The sequence below is a fragment of the Nyctibius grandis genome, chromosome 4, assembly GCF_013368605.1.
Source record: "Nyctibius grandis isolate bNycGra1 chromosome 4, bNycGra1.pri, whole genome shotgun sequence".
Lineage (NCBI taxonomy): Eukaryota > Metazoa > Chordata > Aves > Nyctibiiformes > Nyctibiidae > Nyctibius > Nyctibius grandis.
The window spans coordinates 87,194,809-87,208,615 of record NC_090661.1 but is presented as its reverse complement, the minus strand read 5'-3'; the positions used below and the strand labels follow the sequence as shown (position 1 = coordinate 87,208,615).

At 38.0% G+C, this 13,807-nt stretch overlaps 1 protein-coding gene across 3 annotated transcripts in view; it reads left to right on the top strand.

The window, feature by feature from the left end:
* The window catches only part of EXOC6 (exocyst complex component 6), a 97,477-nt gene that overhangs the window by 67,932 nt on the left and 15,738 nt on the right, over positions 1–13,807 (top strand). For 2 of the 3 annotated variants that reach the window (XM_068398200.1, XM_068398199.1), the window contains exon 21: positions 3,304–3,377. In XM_068398200.1, coding sequence (XP_068254301.1) covers positions 3,304–3,377 — 74 coding nt within the window. Of the gene's footprint in view, positions 1–3,303; positions 3,378–5,994; positions 6,214–13,807 lie in introns of those variants that run through there. The other variant, XM_068398201.1, reaches the window with a different exon arrangement.

Here is a 13,807-nt window from a genome sequence, read left to right as displayed (position 1 = left end):
TGTTCTATATACACAGAAAAAGTCTACAGAGTAGCAGCAAAGTGCAGGGAAAGAAGATGTTAACAAAAACCTTGTGAATACCAGATTCACGTAATGCATATTTTCAGCTTATTTTCCCAAAAGCATTGAAGTTTCTGATTCAAACTGCCAAGCAACTAGTTGTTTGCCCCTGTATGTGACAGTTTAGTGGTGATCTTTGCACTCTCAGTTCCTGAATGCTCTTATGCGCAATAAAACAACCAACCAGCCAGCTCCCCCTACCCCTCCAAATCCCGTTTAAGCCTAGAATGAATGTAAGGGGTGAATATTTTAAAAGATGTATGTATGACAATGTTTCATTACTATCTGGAAAAGGACCCTTAGGACAAAGATATTAAGAATGTTAATCCTGTTCTTATAATGTCTTCCTAAAATACTGTGCAGTAGAAAATATTTAATTAGCTTTGTAAAATTATTAGCAAAACTTAAAAGCCCTGAGCTGAGGGCAGGGGGGAACTGTCTGACTGTTACCGTAAGTAGATTATCTTTTTGCCCTTCGAACTCATGTAATTGTAATAATGGAACAAATTCTACTGTAGTCACCTGTCAAAAATGACCCAAATGTGAGAATAAATGCTTGTGCTGTAATGAGTGTCCCTGGTGTTGTAAATGCATTTATAATATAAAATTGTAGTTAAAGATAACAAAGCGTATAGAATAATTAAGTTTGGTACCGTGTGTGCTGATTGTTCTATAGTAGGTAGTAGGTACTACGAGAGAAACTAAATCTTACTGCATTATTTAATGCATCAGGATAAATTCCAAACTATGTTAGCCTGATGAGCTGAAGAAAGGATGCAAATATTTGCCCTGTGGCGAGTAAAAGTATCCCACTATAAGAAGGTACCTCCCAAAGTAGTAAGTGCCAATAGCTAACTGAAAAGTTTTGCTGCAGGTCACGCTTTTCAGTTCTGTTCACTTTTCAGTTCTGTAGCCATTCTTTTGCCATAGAGCTTCCTTCTCCCAGTGCTACCCTTGTGGAGTGACTGGAGGAACTCAGATTCTAGTGAGGGAAGCTAGTCTCAGTGTACTGGGTATGAACAGAAAGTTATACAGAATTGGATACAGATGGGACTTATCTGTCAAGAAGAGTACAGGTTCTCCTTCCTTGTCTAGGGGATGTAGAAAAGACCCCTCCTGACCATCACGCTTATTCTCCTTATTAGTGTGCTGCCATAGCTCACAACCCATGTATCTCTTTAGCTGTTTGCTATGGGGCATTGCTAAGAATTCCCTGATATAGTATGGTGTTCCCATTTTAAACGCTATGTTTGGCTGACCACAGGGGCCAGCATCATAGGCCTGTCTGTCCCTGAAAAAAGAGTGGTGCTGATGGCCATGAGATACCTGCAGAAGACAGCCATGGAGACACCCAGCCCTTTAGCCTAGGGTGTTCAGAAGGGTGCTTTCGTAAGCCTGGAGATCTTTTGTTCTTCTGCAGGTTGGTGGTTGTACAGACTGTTTTCTCTTTGCTGCTTTTAAAGAGTTTATTATTAAGCAAACTCTATTAAATGCTGGGTTTAGGATATGCTTTTTCTACTGTTTTTTGTATTTTTTATTTTTTATTTAAAAAGCATCTCTCTGGTAGATTGAAACTCCCTGAAAATTCCCCTACAAAGTTGGTGTTAGTTATAAAGTAGGAAAACCAGACAATTTAAAATTCAAACTTGAATCCAGTAACAAATGAGCATTTGCCGACTGTTACCAATACTTGTCTGTGACATTACAGTGTTCACCCTAGGTTGTTTGATTGCTATTTTTTATTCCTTTAGTTGATGAAGAATCAAGTCATATTCCAGTTTAATTCATTCTCCTATTATATGACTGTCCATAAAAAATTTTGCACTAGTGTAATACAAGTAATAAATTCTGCCTCTACTGGTAAAGCTGCTACTCTGATACTACATTCATCTATTGCTAAGCTATTCTTAGATATTCTGAGATGGTCTTAGTACCTTCTTGTACCACTTCAGTAAGAATCTTTTATTATTTTCATTTACATTGCATTCCACATAACCATTTTTAGACTTGTGAATAGTCTATCTGAATTCATTAGACTGCGTAGAATTGAAACCATACATTCAGAAGCAAATGACTGCACCCATTATTTTACCATCATGTTAGCGTGGACACTGATGTCTTTCTGGATGTTACTTTCACTTGATGATCCAAATTTTCTAGCTAGCTGTTTAAAAAATAAATCTATTAAGGATTTCACATTATCTTTAAACGTTGGTAGGAGTTCATGTGGCACAGTAGAGTTGAGCACTGGATCTGGAAATGTTTTGGATAAGTATGTTCTGTTTCTTCTACTGTTGAATGACCTGCTTCTCAAACTTGCAAAAAAATGTTATCACTGCCTCAGATGATACCTCTCTAAAACTATTAGAGTAATATCTACTTTGTTTTGCTAAGAGCTCTAACTGAAGAGCATAAGAAAAGTTCTCTTAAACTCTTTTGAAGTGAGATGTCTGACTGGAGTGGGGATGTGAGGCAATTGGAGTTTTTGCAAGTGTCTGTTATAAACGTGTGACTGGGATAAGAACAACAAAAAGTATGTTTATTTTTAAGTTTGACAATTATTGATCGTTTCCTAATTTAAACAAATAGCTTTTTTCATTACCATGAGTGTTACCATTTTTTGCATTTTGAATATAGTTTTGCCTTCCAATTTTGACAACCTGTTTTTGGGTTCAAAAAGAGGAGAAGTGTATTATTGATAAGCTGGCTAAAAGGCATGAACAGGCATTTTAGCTCTGCTTTGACTGTGGCACGTAGATCTTTCCACTTGTTGTCTACACATTGAACTAACTCCCACCTTAGTGTTTGTCTTTTATTGCTGTTTGGCTAGAGGTGGAGTTTTTATAGAGCAGATGCTATAACAAAAGCAGATGTTTTAAAATATGTTGACAGCCATGGAATTGATATTATTTCGAAATTCTTCCATAATCATTCACCTCAGGCCAAAAAAAGATGTTGACTTCTGTGGTTGTAGCATTACTACTGGTTTAGAATTTTAAGCAACATTCCTAATTATACTCTTAAAAGTATTATTCTAGGAGATTATAGGAGCTGAAAAAATTATGGGAAAGTTGTTTGTTAGTTTATGTGCTTTTAATCAACATGGGTTAATAGTTGTAATCTATTTCTGTCAAACTTCTGTCATTTTAATGCTAGGTAACATTTATAGTGCATAGAGCTTGATTTACTGTTAGATTTTTTTTAAAAATCGGCATCCATAATATTTTTAACCTTTCCTTGCAGTGTTTGCTAGTTCTGAGCCTGTGCCAGGATTCCAGGGAGACACCCTGCAGTTAGCTTTCATCGACCTCAGACAAGTAAGACACTAGTTGTTGTTTTTTATCCTACTAATTTCCCCTTTTGACCAGTGCTGAAGTTATTAAATTCAAGAACCTTTCATGTTTTACCATTCCCATGTAATTAGTTTTGAAAAGCGGTTATTTGAAGTGTTATTAGTGGCACTATTCCCTGTAAGTTAGCATAAAACTGTTTCTCCAATGTGTTGTTAGGGGGCACTGTGCTACTGGTGGTGCTGTTACATGGATATAAGATTGAATTTTGATCCTGACAATTTTGTAAAGATCCTGTGACACCTTTTTGCACGAGTGTACATGTTACCCTGGTGTGTGCTGGCCTGATTCCATGCTGAGCAATTGCTCCTGTCTACAAAACTACTCCCCGCAGAGCAGACTCAGGCATAGTATTATTTAGCTTTCCTTTCCTTAATTTGTTACATAGAATTATTTTAAACTGTTAGAAAGCAGCATTATTCCAGCTGGCTGATCTTTATTTTATATCAAATTTAATTTTAAATGCCTTAATATTGGAAGCACTTTTCTACAGTTCTTGCCAAAAGGAAGGTTTTTCCAGACTAGAATCTACATATCTTAATTTCATGTAGTTATTTCTATTCTCTGCTCTCTGTAAATTTAGACACTATATCCACCCATAGCAATTCATTTTCATAAACTTTTCATACTTGAAGTAAGCTTTTAGAAAGGATTTATTATTTCACAAAATTGCAAGTGTAAGTGTCATTTAAATAGCAAAATGAATCGCTAACTGCACATGGAGGGTCTTTAGGTTTTTGCAGATGTTGGTGATATTTTTCAGCACCATTATGAACTTGTCAAAGTCATCAGAAAAGAAGAGAAATGTAGAAAGAATTCCATACCAAATTATCTATATAGTAAGAATATTTTTGCTTTTAATAATTTAGTAGTTTTTTTCACAGCAAGATAATGAAAAGGCATTTCAGAAGGGAAAATTCCTGAGGCAAAAGTATTCCAGTTTCTCCTAATGGTTAGAAAGGACTTCATTAAAGTGTATTTTTAAATGAAAAAGTTAAAATGTAGAGTTGTCTGTTACATTCTCACAGTAATATAACACTGAACAATATCTATGATGGGAAGTGTGGACTACGTGATGAGGATATAGGATCATGGCCATAGATTTGTTCATGTGATACTTGTACATTAGGAGTTCCAGAATTCAGTATGTGAAGTTGTATTCTGCCAGACTTCAAATACCGCAAGTCTTGCCCTGACTAGCAGCCTTCCTCTTTTGGATTCTTTTTTATTCTCCTTTTATTATCAATGTTAGAAGTGACTAAACATCTTCCAATTTGTACTAAGTCAGTTTAGTTGAAGGGAAGGGATGTTGAGAGATTTTGGCACCATTTCTGTCATCCACCTAAGTGGTATAGGTATAAATCCTTGCAGAGCCTATGTGTCTTTCAAGGGAAAATGTGATTTCCAGCTATGCAGGAGGGCAGGGTGTGTACATACTTGCTACAGGAAATAAATAATATTTTTGTATGTTTCAAGCACCAGCTGTCAAGCATATCACATAAATAGGGATTATGTTGCTTATGATAGCTCTCAGTTGATGTTAGCAGCTTATATTTAGAATTCTCTTGATGCAAGTAATGCTTTATAGAGGATGCTCTGTATGCCATGGGAATCTAATCAATTTCAGATACTTTATAAACAGCAAAAGTCTGGGCAACTCTATTGGGTTACAGTTGGAGCTTGTAGATGTAGAACAGTTCTAGTATAGTAAAAAACAAAACTAAATAAATATATTTTTGCATGCCTCACCAAAAGGTATTGCAGGCACACATTAAAAACATCTACCATTTACTAAGTATTTGCGGTGTTTTCCCTCTCTTCCTTATTTGTGATCCATTTCTATCTTAATAGAGTGGATGACAGTTCTTTTCAAGAATACTTAGAAGAGCAACAGAGCCTTTTTCAGAAAGTTCTTATAAAAGGTCGTGCTTCTGTTTTTTAGTTTGAATTTGATACTTCTTCATGAATTGCAGGATATGAAAGATGAGGAAGTAGGTCCAGTGGTCAGGTTTTACCTGCCCACCCGGACTGTGCCCTGAGGTCAAACTCCTGATATTGGCTGTTTGGTACAGAGGAGCTGATGACAGGTAGGGGCTGATACAAGGGGGAAAGCTTGAACCGTATCAAAGCTAAAAGGCAGGAGATTTGGGACTCAGTGAGAGACTGTAGCTAAAAGATGGATCAGCAGGAATGCCCTCTTCTTAAAAAGCAGCTGACCTGCAAGGGAAAAGACTTTATCGTCCTGCCAATCACATGGTTGCTAATGGAAGCCAGTTATCTCAACAACAGCTTACTCTCTCTCTAGCGTACTAGGACAGGGTGTAAGAAAGATTAGTGAGTATTGGGTAGTAGAATATTGTAGCACGTTTTACTGAAGATGTAAAGTCACTTACAAGGAGCCAGCTTGGAAGACAGAGGGAAGAGCTACACTTGGATGATTGTCACAGGGGGAGGAGCAGCTTTGAAAAGAATTGCCACAGATATTTTTGTCCTAACAGTTTCTGATCCTCTGTCTTTCCCTGAAGACAATGTATGGACAGCATGTTGTCCCCAGCAAGCCCACTTCTTTCCTTTCCTTCCACAGACTTAGAAGAGCAAACAGGAAGAGAAACAGCTGGCATGAGAAAGAGTTGCTTCTAAGAAGAGAACAGCAGTTAGTAGCAGGAAGCTCTAAGAGGCCAGGAGTGACAAAGGGGCAGGCACTTACCAGTGTCCTCTTTGATGAGCCACCACTTTCTCCTTATACTATCCCCTCTTATGCTCTTGTCATACTTAACATGCTCCTTAAAGATCTTAGTAATCTGTAGAAACCCTAGTCAGTAAAGATTTTTGTGCTATTCCCATAACCATATTATCTCAGCATCTTACAGAGGTGACTTGGTGTGGCTAACTAATCACACATAGTGCATTTGTTCTCTATTCTGTTTTCTTCTGCCAGGAGGAAGACTTGTGTACATAGGTCACTTTCTGATTTTTATGTTTGACTATGCTCTGCTATATATGTTTGGCAGACAAGACAGAAAATAACTTTGGTGGGGGGACACAATTTCTGAAGATCTTAAAAGCTTATATATCACATGGAGTAACCTAAAAAAAAAAAATTAATCCAGGATAATTTCATGTTTGGACAGTCTTTTTTATGAGTGGTTTACTTCAAATGGAAGAGTCCATTTTACTTGCTTTGTGCTGACTGGTAGGTAATGAGCATAGTCAAAAACATACTTGGCTTTTGCATCACTGGAAATCTTTGCATCTATAGCAGCCAATGGACTGTTCTCCCAAGGATATATGTACCTATGTAGTTTCATCCCTGGGCTGATAAAAGTGGATTGTGCTTCAGACCCAGGAAGATGGGTAGTGGCTGCAGAATGACAGAATAACGCACAGCATTTTCTTAGAGAGATGCCTGAAGCTTACTCCAGGGAGAACACGAATATACAATTCCCCATACTTAGAGAATCACATGGCCATGATCATCTAGAAACTTGCAGCTCCAGCTAGTTTAGCAGCTCCTCCAGCAGCAATCAGCTGCTAAGAAAATTGAGATGGATTCATGGTTCTATACAGCTGTAGTAATTGTATCATGCCTCATGCCACTTCTCTTAGCATATGACCTGAGGTCATACCTACATGCACCCTTTCAGCCCGCTTACTTAAAGCCACTGAGGGGCAGGCCAGCTCAGCAAGGCAATTGTCAAAGTGGCATGTGCTGCTTTAAAGAGACTGGTCTCTGGCATCCCATGAAGATGACCCAGCCCTCTTGCAACCTGCATTGCTCTCTGAAGATAATCTCTCGCTACTGTTTCTATAGGGAGCCTGGGTAAATAGTGCAGTGCCCCAAAGTGAGGTGGAATGAACTTTGGGGGTTTTGCTACCAATTCAGATCCTAGGTCAATTGGAATTAACCTTCAAAAGTAAACAGGTCTTAGTTTGTCCTATGTGAATTAGTCTCTGAGGAAGCTCAGCCTCCAACATGAATTAGTTCTGTCCTGGTTATGATCCGGTTTTTAGTGACTAGAGACTAGGGTTACAGTTCTGGAATGTGAGGCAGTTTCTTGGATGTCCTGGATACTTACATACTGTGAAGAAAAGGTCTGGATCTTACAATTTGTGCATTATTCTTTGGAGAGCCAGTGTAGTGTGTAGTGGACAGGAACGATAACCTTGTGGTAGCCTGAGAGGTCAACAGTTGCTGTCCTAGGGCACATTTCCTGATTCTTAACAACTGGGTGGTAACAAATGCCAATTCTTGAAGTCAAATCATTGCCTGCAGAGTTATAACCTAAGCTGCAAATGTAGCTTGACTTTTTTTCACTTTAGACTTCACAAGTTGTTTCTAGTGTTTCTTTCAGCCATGAGCACTACTTCAGTTTCAGACAGGCCTTCTTCCTCTACTGTCTGATCTCAGCCAAATCCTCAGCTAGCTTGATGATTGTGGAATTTCCTTATTTTGCTAGGTGTGAGGAAAACTGACTCTCATCTGTGTTCTTTTGGCACTTAAGTACATGTTGTTAATAGCCTCCAGTTGCTTTCAGTGCTGGTCCTGCAACAGGGGCAGCCATCTCAAGTGAATATAATCATATGCTGTCGGTAACCCCAGAGTTGAGCAACCACTGTAGCAGTATCTCTACCCACGTGCTAACAGAGTTTACAGTCTAATAGTGATGTGTCCCAGTTTGGGAGACCAAGGGCTGTGAATGACAAGGTCCATAAATGCTGCGTAGGTATGGGAGAAAATTCTCAAAGATTTTCAGCAATTTCTGTTAACGTTTTGCTAACATTAGAGATACATTAGACATAAAGTCATAATGCAATCAATGTGATTAATATTCAGAATAATATACCATGGCAACATTAGAAGATACATTTTTGTCAGACTTTTGTTTATGATGTGTGTAAATAAGCATGTGGATAAGCACTTCTATGAGCTCAAGTTATTGTTAATACACAGTATGTATTCCTTCTAAAAATTGATACCTGATATTTAAAAGTATAATATGTTTTCTTTTGATTCCAAAGTGTAATGGAAATTACATTAATAGTTTCTTGGGTTGCTTGTTGATTTACTTTGTAATGTATTTTCTGGTGTATTGTTGGTGAGAAATATTGCTAACCTCCTGAACTGTAGTGTTGCACGCAACAGATGTAAATATATTTGAAGGAGAAAATTCTTACTAGTACTTAATATAGTCCTCCTCTTTCTTCTTTGCTTCGCTTTCATGACTGAGAGATGATACTGTCCTGATAAACTCAGAAGTAACTCATTGTAGGTAGGACCTTGTAACAGATCACTGGGCTTCAATCCCAGCCATGGGATTGTCTGCCACTAAAGGCAGGCTGACAGCTCAGTCTTTCCCACTGTTTTGTTTGCAGTGTTTAATTTGAATTTATTTCCTGTGGTAGTAACTGCATTTCAGCTCTGGCTTGTCTCTGATTCCCCCAACATGAAGCATGCTGAAGCTCTCACCATCTGTGTTCCCTTTGAAGAATGCTCTTGAGCCCTTCAGTAGACCTCGGAGAATAAGTTGCAACCTGTCCAACATAACTTTTGGAGGACGAGGTCTCTAAAGGTGTGCTGTGGCTTCCTTTGCAAGCTGCCAGCCCACACAGTGCCTAGGCTTTGAAATGAGTAGGGTACACCCACCCCTGGCCTCTACTCCACAGAAGAGTCTTGACCTGAAAAAAACATCAGGGTGTTCCAAGAGGGAGAAATCCCTAACAGTATGTTTAAGAGTAAGTCTTAAATTAAAACTTCAGAGTTTAAAGATAAAAGTAAGCCTCTCTTTCATAAGGCAACAGTTTGAATTTGTAATTAGCAAATAGTATAGAATATTTAATCTTTTGCTTCCTGAGGGAAATGGCTGTTGAGACTTTCATCTTCACAGAGGCTCTTTCACAATGCTTACTGATCCCTTTCTCCCCACTCCCATGCACTTCTCAGCTTCTCTGAACAAGCAGAGGAGCATGTTACATCTGTAACACGAAGCCCAGCCTTGGGGTGCTATGTAATGGGATTTGTGCTTCTCTAGTTTTCAGTGCAATGCTGCTTATTTAGCTAAAGAAAGGAGCTCAGATTTCAGACAGCAACGAAACAGGAGTTGCACCTCTTTGAATTTCAGACCATAGATCCTCGCTTTGCTGGGAAAGAAAGCAGTGCTCTTGTTGGCTTTCCCTTTCTCCATAAATTGACTGCACTAAAGCAGAAGGAGGGCTTGAGGCACACTGTGAGCAGAACAGGGACACTTACTTGTTTGTAAGCACTTATATTCCCCAATGGAATCTCTTACTTTTGATTTCTCCTTTTCAACTAGATTATGTGAAGCCTGTAGGTGATCACAGTAGGCTCAGATCACAAGTTGTGTGTATAGATATTTGTGAGGAAGATCTCAATCAGTGCTCTATACACAGAAACAAGCCAGCTCATTACTGGGATGGGATTTATACCTGCCAGCTGGTAAGAATTAGGAAGCTTTGGAAACAAATGCATAGAAATTAGCAGAGGGGGTTCAAAAATAAGCATGGATTTGGATACACTATCTTGATAAGGATTTGCAGAATATAAGCAGGATGGCAAGTCAGTCATTTCCTGGCAGTAGGTATTCCTACCCTGTTACTGCTGGGAACTAAGGGCACACATGGCAGGTATTAGGTGTATGTGTGTTCTTTGGGACATTCTATGATTAAATCATTCATCAAATTCCGTGCAAAACAGGTTGTATCCAGTTCAACGTCTGAATGCCCCTTTTTCAGCAGAGAAGTCCAAATAACATGCTGATAGTGTACCAAGTTTTCGCTCTAGAACCTGGCTTACTGACAATGAGGGGGCGTACCTGAAAACAGGTTTTAAAAACTCGGTATACAAATGCTGTTACTTCACTTCAGTAGCCCTATCAATACCTTACTTAACTAACATTATATACATATGGCCATTTAACTACAAGATACACTACTCCATCTATGGCAAAAATTGTACCAGTTTCTCCAGAGGAAAGTATAGTAGATTGTGCACAAAAGACTCTGTGGTGAAAGGTATAATGCTTAAACTGAATGTCATCTCCTAACTGACAGTAAAGAATGCTGTAGGTACCTAAACCATGGAAGTTATCAAAAATAAAAAAATAATTTTCTAGTTGTTTCTTTAAGCTAGTTCATTTAAGGGATACAATTCTCTTAGTTCTCCACTTACCTTACCAGATATATGCAAAAATTAGATGAGCTGAAAAATCTGCACTGTGTATTTAGAAAATGACAGAACTCGTGAAGCACTGGATCAGCTTGACTTAGAGATCTGCAGATAATAGCCTTTGCGTAAGAACATAAGCCTTAGTTGAACAAAAGGGGGGTTTTGTTGTTTTTAGGTGAATTTATAATTTTTGGAACTGAGATAGGAAATAGCATTTATTGATCTCATTTGTCACGTGCAGGTGAAACACTTTACTTAGAGCAGTGCAGGGGATTTCCAGCTTCTAAATACTACCATCATAGAAATTACTAAAAGTTTCACTGGAGAGGTTGATCAAAGCAGAAATTAAAAAAAAAAAAGTAGGTAAAAGCTGCTGTCAAGACTATTTAGATGGACATATCTGAGTCCCTATCTGAATACTATCAACTGTCACATTTAATCAGCTTTCAGTTCTCCTTAGTCATCAGTACTTTCACAAGACAAGGTTTAGAAATAGTTAATAAATTCATTCAAAACCTACAGAGCTGTTGTTATGATGAAAACTTCGTATCTCCAGAAAACCTTTCTGTTTAAGAAAGCTCATCCCATGGTTACAGAGGAAATCCCTGTAAGATCATGATTTAAATGGCAACAAAATTATATCCTTGGTAGCTGAAGTGTGCATATCCTGATTATACCCTGTCCATAATGCCAGAACCCAAAGGCTTTGGTTTTCTTGGGTGAGATACTAAACTTCTTCAATAACTGGCATGCTACGTGTCTGGGAGACTATTTATGAATCAGTCATTTCCAAGAACATTATGCGAGAAAGCACTAAATAAGCTTTATCTGGAGAAGGTTTTATTCTTTTGCAGAAGGACTTGTTGGTAGAAAAGTTTCAGAAGGTTCACTTCCAGATGATTTCTCAATTAACAAATCTGTTGGTTGAATTAGAAGAAATTGATCCACATACCTATTATATTTGTAAACTCCTACTTACCCATTATTTGGGTCACTGATATACATCCCATTCCGTGGAAGTTATTCAATGGAATGAAGTTTCTCCCTAGTTTTCTTCTGCTAGCAATTTTGCTCTCCATCTGATCCTCACCTTTATCTTTGTCATGTAAGAAATTATGTAAATGCAAGGAGGGACTATTTGGGTGCATGACTTCCCTGAAGTTTGTGAATACGTTATATCAAGCTGTTGTCTTCCTGCTGACAGCCACTTGCTGCAGGATCTCTCCCATTGTGTCTGGACCCTTCTGTAGCCCTGAGCTGATGGATGGAGTTCAGTTCTGGAGCCTCCAGCTCCACAGGACTTCCTCTGAATCCTGTGGGTGGAATGTGATTCTTATGAGTAATGAATAAGCATTGTTAATTGAACAACATGAGAGAAGAAAATAATTGTTTTCCTTCAAGTTACTTGTTATTCTCTTAACATCTATACAAGTTACTTTTATTCTCTTAACATCTGTAAGTCCTAGTCACTCGTCAGGGAGCTATGGGGCTGCTGGCTGCATTAGCATATTCAGTAATTTCTGCCCCCAAATTGCTTACATACTCCAGCCTTAGCTAAGCTAGTAGTATCACTGGTATGCAGTATATATTGGGCAACACTGCTAACCCCTTAACCCTACAGATTTGCCTTCAGTATTTTTTCAGTTGCGTCAATCAACATATTTAGGTTCCATTCCTTCTCTGAATTATCTGTCAATCACAGGCAGCAGGCAGAATATCCCATTTTTTTTCCCTTTTGCTAGTTTTTTCTGTGAAAAAGAAGTTAGTCCATCTCTCCTTTGGAAGTCACTATAGGGCCAATGTAAAATTCAGTAAAGTCAAAGGAATCTTTTACAACAAAAAATCAAGGATTGTTCTCTGCTTCAGAAGAATAACAGCACAAGGAAGGAAGTGCATAGAGATAGCATGGCAAGGACTTGAATAAGTGAAATGTAGTTAATGAATGTGTATTCATTTGGATCATAGTGTCTTAGAACAAAAGATCATGTCTTCAAAAGTGTTTGTACAATATGTACCAAAATGTGACACTGATCTTCAGCTGAGTGTTTTAGCACTGCAGAAATACAAATAATAAAAAAATTATTCTAACTCTCTGACTGTCTCTGGTCAGTCAGTAATATCTGGGAGTTGAAAACCCTCATATTTTTTTTCTGTTAGTACAAAGATACTAATAGGTGGCAAAAGAAAGTATTGAATTTCATACTGTTATGTAAATAACTGGTTTCTGATTGAAGTGAACTAATTATACTATAAGTGATTTGACTGAACCAACTGTTCTTAGGCACAGTTTTATATCATACTGGCCTAAATGTTAACATATATATCTTTTATGGGTATGTCTGGTTCGGAGCAATTTTTCATCTTACAAGTTGCACTGTTTTAAAGAATATTGAAATAACAAATAAAATTTACATACAAGTTTCACATGTTTTAGAACCTAAAGAAAAACTCTTGGAGAGGACTTTCCCTAGAGCATTAGTAGCAAAGGAGCAGCACAACTTAGAAGACCTTGCAATCATAGAGAGGGTGACGGTGGGAGAAAAAAGAATTAATAAGAACAGAAATGCAAAGAAATTTTAAAAAAATAAAGTTCAAAATATGAGTAGATGAAAGCAGTAGATGATAGGAAAAAAAGAAGAACTTAAAGATATGGAATGAAGCACAAAAAAAAAAAGGAAAAAGCCAGTCCCTGTCTATAAATGCACTTTATTGTGCTTATCCTTTTCTTTCTATGTTTATCATTTTCTATGGTTTATGCTGAGACCCATTAAGAACATTTGTTTTTAAACAGTGGAATTTTGAAGAGATGTTTTTACCCAAAGGAAAGAAAGGACTTTCAGTACACAGTTAATGGTGTATAGAGTCCATGAAGCCATCAGATTGCCTTATTCCCAGGAGAATGCAAGCTTTCCTGGTTTCGGTGGCATGCCTCCAGGAAATCGCTCCAGGAGGACACACAATTAGCCCACACTCTTACAGAGTTCACAGTGTAACATGATGCAGTTAAACTAGAAGACAGTTTTCATCCTTTGACCCTGTGTCAAACATGTCAGTTGAGTAGCTTACCTGAGATCTGTAAGAGAACATAGGCCATCAGATATTTTCCCATAGAAAGGAACATGCAGTAAACACACACACAGAGAAAAAAACCACAAAACCTGACTTGTTTTTCAAAGTAACAGAACAAGTGCTGAGCCAGCCTTTGCAAGTGGCA